Genomic DNA, 8,840 nt, shown 5'->3' on the forward strand with positions numbered 1-8,840 from the left:
CCGAGGATAAGGAAGTAGTGCGGGGGGCCGGGGGGGGCACCCAGGATGGCCCCCAGTTTCACCTACACTGCCGCTGGATCAGCCCAAGCCTGAGACACACATGCGAAGCCAAGGGTCAGACAGGGGTATGGCAGAACCCTGCAACTGACCCCCCCACCCTGGCCCTGGGGCTCAAGGTGAGTGCCAAAGCAGAAGAGGCAGGGCTGGCGGCGCAGACCCCCAAGCTCCACTGGAGCAGGTGCAGCCCGGCACAATAGCCTGGGCCTGACAAGTCAGCAGAAGCAAAACCACAACCAAATCCAAAAAAACAAACACGGGAGAACAGACACAAGAAGTGACACCCACAGGTCAAAGGTCACCAGAAGCACCAGCACGTGACGCTGCACAAGACCTCACCAGGCACGGACGACACCACGGCACCGGCAAAAGACGGAAGCAGGAAGGGGCAAGGGAGTAAGTCACTTTCGGTACAATTGCAAAAGAGATAGCAGGGAGGACGTCAGGACGCGCCTTCCGGTCGCTCGCGGCTTGGCTTATTTTTTTTTTTGTCTTTTTTTTTTTAAACTAAGTTTTATAAATAACGTCTGATAACTCTGTGTATATAAAAACTAAACTCCAACAGCCACAAAGACTTGTCTGTAAGTTTACAAGAAAGGATTTTTTTGTTTTTTTCTTTTTTTTAAACTAGCAAAGTTTCTATTATACTTTCTTCCCTTTTCCATGTATATGGTCAAATGTTCTTGCTTTTTTGTTTTTTTAAAAAGACAGTTTTATAAATACTCTGCAGCTTTTTTTTTTTTCTCTAGCTTTTAAACATATAATTTAATAACTTCGTAAAAGGAACTTCTCTCTTTTAAATAAAGGGCTATGTAACCACACAAACAGGTCATGTAAACAGTGACACGGGACCCATCGAAGGACACTGGACACACCCTTCACGCTCACAACCAGTGATTTGGTCTTGTTCAGTGCAACACGTCAGGCGTGAGTGCCAAGGCCCCTGGCCCACAGCCACACAACGCCCCATCCCCCTAGCGCCAGACTGGTGGCCCGCCCATCCAGGGCTCTCGGGAACAGCCAATTCCGTCCAGGCCTGTGGGCTGGGCTGAGAATGAACCTCCTGGCCTCCTGCTAACCTGGTGGCCGTCAGAGCCTGTGGGCCACTCCGTAGTGAGAACAGCCTCTCTTGCCCTGCAGCCCTCCGTGCTCGGGGACACCCATGCCCCAGAGAACCCGCTTGATCTTCCTCTGTTTACTCCCACAGGCTGACTCTGGACTCCAAGCCCATCTGCCCGTGGTACACAGGGGGTGGGAGCGACCCCACGTCACCGCCAAACTGACCAATCCCAACGTACAAAACACACGATGACAAAGACGAGATCGAAGGGGCTCAGCCCAGCGCCCCTGGGGTGCAGGTTGTGCTTTGCAGGGAAGGGAGGAGGTAGGAGAGGAGGAAAAGGAGAGAAGAGGAAGAGGAGGGAGGAAGAAGGGGACAGGGCTGCCGAATTTGCCATGCGCCTACTGGCCCCTTGCAGACCCGCCTGGCCAAGTGTGTCCCTACGACCGGGCGTCCGTCTTGGACTTTACTATTGTGATGACACTGGTGGCAGCCACCTTGCCAGGGACGAGGGGCCCCAAGCCAGCAGCAAGGGGACCCCGAGCTGGCGCCACAGGGCTTCGGGCCACGGTCCTGGCGAAGTTCTGCAGGGCCTCGTACTTGGAGCGCAGGGCATCGAGCTCCAGCTTCATGCTGGCATTCTCGGAGGCCAGCTTCTCCACCTCCTGCTGCAGCTCCGCCTTCTGCTTTTCCAGCTCCTCCTTCTGGGTCACCCGCTTCACACGGCAGCTGGCGGCATAGCCGCGGTTCTTGAGCGTGCGCCGGCGCTGCTTCAGCTGGATGATCTCCTCCTTCGACAGGCCCCGCAGGTGCTGGTTCAGCTCCCGCACCGACATGGTCACCAGCTCCTCGTCCGTCAGGCTGGTGCCATTCTCTCCTGGCTCCCGCTTCACCTGGGGAGGGCACAGCGCACGAGGTCATGGGCCAAGTGAGGGCCATCGCCCCTGTGCCACCCCAGCCCTGAGACGCTTCCCACCCTATCTGCTCACCTTCAAGGCCTTGTTTCCTTTATTGGGGGTCGTCATAACCCGGAGGGCACAGCAAGCAGGCACTCTGCGAGACAGGGAGCGAAGGTCAGGACCTTGGAGACCACTCTCTTTCCCTCCCCAATCCACAAAGACACTTGAGCCCCTCTGACACCCTCTGTCTACCCAGGGGAAGACACCCATCCACCCCCCACCCCAGCCTCACCCCTTGCCTGCCCCTTCCCTTTGATACCTGGCCTCTGAGCTGGGTTGCTCCCTGTCCACCCTGCCCCTAGGGAACTAGGTGGGAGGCTAGGAGGGTCAGATGGGGGAAGGGGAACTGAAGGGCTATTAGGGAGGCAGAGGCAAGAAAAGGGGCCGGAGCGGTGGGTAGAGATTAGAAGGATGCGGGAGGGGCCAGCCTAGAAGGAAGCCGGGAGCTTTAAAAATAACCCCAGTGCGCCCCAGAGCACGGCTGTTCCTGGCGAGTCATGCTGACTCAGCACATCGCTCCCGCTCTCTGCTCTCTCACCGGCCTGGCACTCCCCGAGGCCGCCAGCCAACACAGCCCCAGGGGACTGGCAGCAGCAAGCTGCTGGGGCGCGGCGAAGGCCAGCCTGGCCAACAGTAGGTGAGGGTCGGGGCCAGGGTTCTACCTCCCCTAAGCCGCCTGGGACAAAGCTCAGTGGGCTGTCCCCACTGGGGACTGGAGCACAGGGGAGGATGCAGGAGACTGCCAATTCTCCTAGACTGCTCAGTTTGAAGAGTAGCAAGCGGAGTTGTCCAAGCCACTCTGATTTTGTCTTTAGGACGGGTGGGAGCTCCCCACCCTCCTGGTGGCAGACACTCCTGCCAGAGGAGCCCAGCCCCGTGCCCTCTTTGTCCACCTCTGCTGCCGATGGAGTAACCATCCTGTGGCTTTGGTTGCAGCTTTTTGTGCCCCTGCCCCACCCCATCCAGGGTATTTCACAAGAGTGCCCACAACTGACCCCCCAGGGGCCTGCTCAGCCCTTTCTGGCCAGTGACTGTTCTCTGGCTCCCTGGTTGGGGTCCCCACCCACACGGCAGGGAACAAAACCCAGAGAGCCCCCTCACCCACCCACTTGGTCATCTTTTCTGCATCCTGCCCTCACTTTCTGCAGCCCTGCCAAGGACATTTCTCCCCACTGAGTCCTGGATTCCTGGCTCAGCTGGACCACCTCTGTCCCCTTGCTCCCTCTGTGATCTTCCAGGTTAGAGGCAGGGAGGTAAATGGAGGCCTAACCAGGATTATGGTGCCCTCCTGGAGAGGCTATGGCACCACCGCTCTTCCAGAGCAGAGGGTGGGGCAGAGGAGCTGGAGGTCACAAGGTCTTCAGGGCCCCATGCCTACTGCAGGAGCCAGGTCCTCCAGGGGGAGCCAGAAGGGCTCCCTGAGCCCTGAGTCCAGGTCAAGGGTCACTGCATTGGTCCTCCACTGTCAGCGCGAAGGAAAAGCCCCGGCACCAGCTTTTCCCACGCGCCATCCTCCCCCCACCCCCCACCCCCAAATGCTGAGCACACGGTGACTTCCTGAAGAGATCACACAGAAAAGTGCCGAGCGTGGCGGCTGGGAGCTGAAAAGTGCCTCCTCGGCAGATTTCACCCTCCACAGAAGCCCTGAACTCAGCACAAGTGTAGCCAATCGCCTCCTAATCAAAGGTGTGCCTGTGCACTGCTCGTGAGGGGGAGGGGCGGGTCTCAGCAAAGCGGGGACTTCCGACCTCCTGGCCTGGTCTCCACTACCTGCGGACTCACACTGCTGGGACGGAGACAGCTTTTGGGCATGGGCTTGGACTGACGGCTCAGGGCACCACAAGAAACCAGAGGGAGGGGATTTCAGAGGCCGGATCAAGGAGAACCTTTACTCTGTTTTTTGTCTCTGCTGCCGCTAAGGCTGAGCACACCTTGTGGAGAAGGAATGGGCGGTCCCAAGGGCAGGGATCCACCAAGGTACCCAGGGCCACTCATTCAAGCTGAGAGCCAGCCAGAAAGGGGAGCGAGCCCCATCCTCTTTCCCAGGTGTGGCCAACAGACAGGAGGCAGTCCACCCCCTGCTCCTTCTCCTGATTGCAAACACCAGTGGCCAGACTGCCCTGGCAGGTGTGGCCTTGGTCACTCTGGCACCCTCACCTAGACCACTGCACTCCCACCCTGACCTTCAGAACAACCTTCTCCAGAAGCCCTTTGTAAAATGTCTAAAACAATTTCCACCAGAGCGTAAGTAGCTGAGAAGAATCTACATGTTCCTGGGGCATAGAATTCCAGCCAAAAGATCAGCTTAAGTGTTAAAACACCTGGCATCTATAAGCCCAGGGCTGGAGAGGAAGGAGGACAAACCACAAGGTCAGCCTTGGCTAGCCATGAACCCCTGGGCAAGAGTAGTCAGCTCTGGTCTAGATGGAGAGCTCCCCTAATCCTTTAGACCAGGAACCACTCATACACCCAGGAAAAGTAGTTCAGGCCACACCACCCTCAGGCTGTCACTCCCCAGGAGTCCCTACCACTGGCCTGACACCCAGAAGGGCCACGTTCTTTGCTAACCTGCACAGTACTGAGCCCCAACCTCAAGTGGAACCACTCTGGGGTGACCAGGATGCGCCTAGTCCTGCCAACACACCAATCCGCCCTCAAAGTTACCACCACTTAGACCCCAAGGCCAAGCTGTGAAGAAAGCCAAAGCCTGCTCACCAGACACCTCACTCCCCTGAAGTCTAAGTCCTTATGCTTCCTCTCCTTTGCCAATTTCCTGGTAGAGCTGCACCGACTTGCCCCCTGAACTGTCCACTGTCACCGAGGACTCAAGTACAGGCACCCTCCTTCTCCCACTGCCTCATGTCTTCCCACCTGAGACAGCTGGGCCTGGCCAACCACACCAGCCACAGGGAAAGCCTACTTCCCAGCCCGCTGGGACGGCCCCCCCTAAGCTCCTCCCCTCTTCTCAGAACTATTTCCCAGTTTGGGGAACTGTCCCAGAGGCGAGTCAGGGACCAGCAGCCTGAGAAAAGCCTGCCAGGGAGGGGATGGACACACCAGGGGCTTCACCCTCTACCCCGGGATAACCTGCACCGTGACTGCTCCGTTTACTCCTCACCCTCCTATCGTAAACTCACGTATCAGCCCAAACAAGCAGGCGCCCCAGCCTGGGGCCTGGCCCCTTCTAACTTCTCACGGTTTCCCTCTCACCCTTCGTTTCCCGGCCTCTCAGGCCCCTAGCTCAAATCCCCCCAGGCATTAGGACGAGCATCTAGTGACCTCATGCTGATGACTCAGCAAGTCTCCCTCTGGGCTCTGGTACGCGTGTGACGGAGCGAAGCCGGCGCGGGCAGGGTCTTCCCATCCCGCCCCCCACGTGCCGCCGCCTGCCCCCAGCCTGCCAAAGACCCCGCGCCAGGGAAGCCTTGACACAGACACCTGATGAATCAACAGCTCAGGCCGGAGCCGCCGAGCTCTTCCGCGGGGCCCTGGGCGCCCTGCTCGACCCCACCCTTTCCTCCCGCCTCCCAGACCGCCCCTCCCTCCAGGACGCCCGGCTTTACCTAGCCATCCCAGAACACGCCCCGCCCTGCCCCTGAGCGCCCCTGCGCCCACCCCATTACCCCCGGCTCAGAGGTCAGGAACCGCTCCAGACCGGTGGGGAAATCGAGGCACGGGCCGCCAGCAGGGCACAGGCAGACCCAAAGACCTAAGTACCCGGCCCGCGCCGCCGGGAGGAGCCGCGGCCCCGCGAGCACCCGTCCCCGGCCTGGAATCCCCGGCCACCCTCCGTCCGGCCCTGGCCGGGCCGCCGCCGCACTCACCCACCACACTGCGGGCCCGGCGGGCCGAGGCCGGGGCGGGGCGGGGTGGGCACTCCGAGGCCGCGCTGGGCTGGCCGAGCGAGTACTCCGGGATCAGAGTGGGGGCTCGCCGCCTGCGCGGGCCGCGCCGAGCGCGTTGGGAAGGCCGGGCTGGACCAGGCTCGGGGCTCGGGATTCTCCGCCGCCGCCGCCGCCGCCGCCACAGCCGCCACAGCCACCGCCGCCGCCGCTCCACAGACGTCACATGATGTTTGGTCACGTGGGCTCCATTCATGAAGCGGCGACGCGACCGGCTGGGGCTTAAAGGGGAAGGTGCGGCGGCGGCGGCGGCGGGGGCGGGGCACGCCTGCACTGCGCCTGCGCGCCCAGGCGCCGTCGCCTGGGCAACGTGCGCCGCGCCCGGTGGGTGAGGTCTCGCGGGACTAGCCCAGGAGCGCGCTCCCGGTCAGCCACGCCCCCTTCAAGGCGGGGCCTGGCTATCCTGCTCAAATATTCTCCTGTGCCTTGTGTGCAGGACATTTCAAAGGCCACGTGTCCAGGGTACAGGTGCGGATCAGAGGTCCCACACATAACGGAGAAGATTCTCACGGTAGTTCTGATGCCGCCTGTCAGACTCTGCATGCACTGCCCCCATAACTGGAGCGGGCCTCAGCCCTGCCAGGAACGTTGGCCTGGCTCACGGAAGACCCATATACTCCCAGAGGTGAAGGGCTTGTCCAGGATTCAAAACTTAGGTCTGTCTGCCACTTCCAGCATCCTTCCTGTAGTGTAATCTGTCTTCACCCAACATCCTGAGACCTCACAAGGACTCAGGTGGTCCCTGGAACACATCTGGCTCAGAGTGAGTGAGGGGTAAACATCTGTTGAATTAACAGTTGACGTAGGAATTGTACCTTTCCTTTACTGTTTCATCAGCATCTGCCTGGAGCTCAGGTCACCGGTCCATGTCTGCTCCTGAACTTTCTGTAAGTTCTCACGGCTCTTCAAAATTCCCAGAGAAAAAGGTGACAAAAGGCAGACGGGAAATTGAAGGGATTCAATTTCTACTTTGAAGTTTTGGATTTACCTTCTCAAGTGTAAAGCCAGGAAGGGGGACCTACCCTGCCAGGCAGGTCAGAGGGATCAGGTGAGCTGAAAGAAGGATGAGTGAGAAGTTGCCTGTCCTCAGGGGGATTCAGTGCCGCTGAATGAATAATGGAGGCCAACCCAGGAGGCCCCCAAAGCCAGGAGACATCAAGCTGTCAGCAGCTCTCTCTCCCAGACTCTAATTCCCTCAGAATCCACAGGACCTACTTTGCAGTCACCTACTTTGGATCCTTCAGGACAAGATGGGAGCTAACAATTCCAGCCTCACTCCTTTGAACTGTATCCTGAAAAACTGGGATAGATTTGATCCCCAGGGCTTAAAGAAGACACACCTGATCTTCCTATGTGATACTGCATGGCCACAGTATCCATTGGAGGATGGCAAACAATGGCCAGTTGGAGGGTCTCTTAAGTATAATACTGTTCTACAATTAGACCGGTTCTGTAAGAAACAAGGGAAATGGGTGGCGACCCACTCCAGTACTCTTGCCTGGAAAATCCCATGGATGGAGAAGCCTAGTAGGCTGCAGTCCTTGGGGTCTCTAAGAGTCGGACATGACTGAGCGACTTCACTTTCACTTTCACTTTTCACTTTCATGCATTGGAGGAGGAAATGGCAATCCACTCCAGTGTTCTTGCCTGGAGAATCCCAGGGACGGTGGTGTCTGGTGGGCTGCCATCTATGGGGTCGCACAGAGTCGGACACGACTGAATCGACTTAGCAGCAGCAGCAGCAACATGGCACCCCACTCCAGTATTCTTGCCTGGAAAATCCCATGGATGGAGGAGCCTGGTGGGCTGCAGTCCTTGGGGTCGCTAAGAGTCGGACACGACTGAGCAACTTCCCTTTCACTTTTCACTTTGATGCATTGGAGAAGGAAATGGCAACCCACTCCAGTGTTCTTGCCTGGAGAATCCCAGGGACGGGGGAGCCTGGTGGGCTTCCGTCTATGGGGTCGCACAGAGTCGGACACGACTGAAGCGACTTAGCAACAGTAGCAGCAGCATGTGGTTGTCTTATCATCCTGTCTGTGTTCTTTAAGGGCAAGGCGTGTCCCGCTGCACTGGGTGTAGCCTGAGTCTCACAGATTATAGGGCCTTATTATACTCAGGGAGAGACTTCTAAAGCCCTCAACTCTTTTCTTTTTTAATTTTTTTTAAATTTTTGATTGCGCTGGGCCTTCATTGTGTGGGTTTTTCTCTAGTTGCGGCAAGTGAGGGCTTCTTATTGCAGTGGCCTCTCATTGTACAGCACAGGCTCTAGATGTGCGGGCTCTGTAGTTGTGACTCTTGGGCTCTAGAACACAGCCTCAGTAGTTGTGGACACAGGCTAAGTTGCCCCACAGTATGTGGAATCTTCCTGGACCAGGGACTAAACCCACGTCCCCTGCTTTGGCAGGTGGATTCTTAACCCACTGGACCACCAGGGAAATCCCACCCTCAACTCTTAATCTACTAGACCACAAAGACTTGCCTCTGAGGCCAAGAAAGAGGTCTTCTTGGACCTCTCGAATCCTCACCACCAGCTGCAGGCTCTTCTTCTGTCCTGCTCTGCTTAGGTCTGCTCATACTTGCAGGGATTTCCACAGGTGTCACTTCCTGCAGGATACCAAACACCTCATAGCATTCTCCCCACATCACATCCCTTCTCGGGCCTGTGTGGCTCTGCCACACTTCCCCATCTCTGGCCTTTGGTGGTTGGAATCAAGGTTCACAGACCTGCTGGCTGAAACCCAGTGTGTTCTTCACGGGGTAGCACAAAGCTTGTTGCAAAGTTCGTCTGGATCCCTGTGCCTCCTCCGAGGCTGCCATGGGTGATTCCTTACTTTGGAACCACCTTCTGGCTTTCTCCAA

At 57.9% G+C, this 8,840-nt stretch overlaps 1 protein-coding gene across 9 annotated transcripts; it reads right to left on the reverse strand.

Moving 5' to 3' along the window:
* Positions 1 to 1,380: 1,380 nt before the first annotated feature.
* MAFG (MAF bZIP transcription factor G) lies at positions 1,381 to 6,135 on the reverse strand. 9 transcript variants are annotated; one of them, XM_086356626.1, is made up of 3 exons: positions 5,905 to 6,135; positions 2,107 to 2,170; positions 1,381 to 2,010 (listed from the first exon to the last, which is right to left on the reverse strand). In XM_086356626.1, the coding sequence occupies exons 2-3, from the start codon at positions 2,140 to 2,142 to the stop codon at positions 1,558 to 1,560; spliced, it is 489 nt and encodes a 162-aa protein (XP_086212752.1). In that variant the 5' UTR covers positions 2,143 to 2,170; positions 5,905 to 6,135; the 3' UTR covers positions 1,381 to 1,557. The 9 variants fall into 9 exon arrangements, with proteins under 9 accessions (XP_086212752.1, XP_086212751.1, XP_086212758.1 ...); XM_086356625.1 differs by having other exon boundaries at positions 5,901 to 6,135; XM_086356632.1 differs by lacking the exon at positions 5,905 to 6,135 and adding an exon at positions 5,700 to 5,871.
* Positions 6,136 to 8,840: the final 2,705 nt, after the last annotated feature.

This window comes from Bos grunniens, chromosome 19 (assembly GCF_055505025.1).
Source record: "Bos grunniens cultivar Pamir isolate PY7600 chromosome 19, Bosgru_T2T1.0, whole genome shotgun sequence".
NCBI lineage: Eukaryota > Metazoa > Chordata > Mammalia > Artiodactyla > Bovidae > Bos > Bos grunniens.

Bases quoted from the DNA above. Each gene is read 5' to 3' on its own strand.
- MAFG (XM_086356624.1), bottom strand. The intron at 2,011-2,106 runs GTGAGCAGATAG...TGCCCTCCCCAG, and splicing joins AAGGAAACAAGGCCTTGAAG to GTGAAGCGGGAGCCAGGAGA.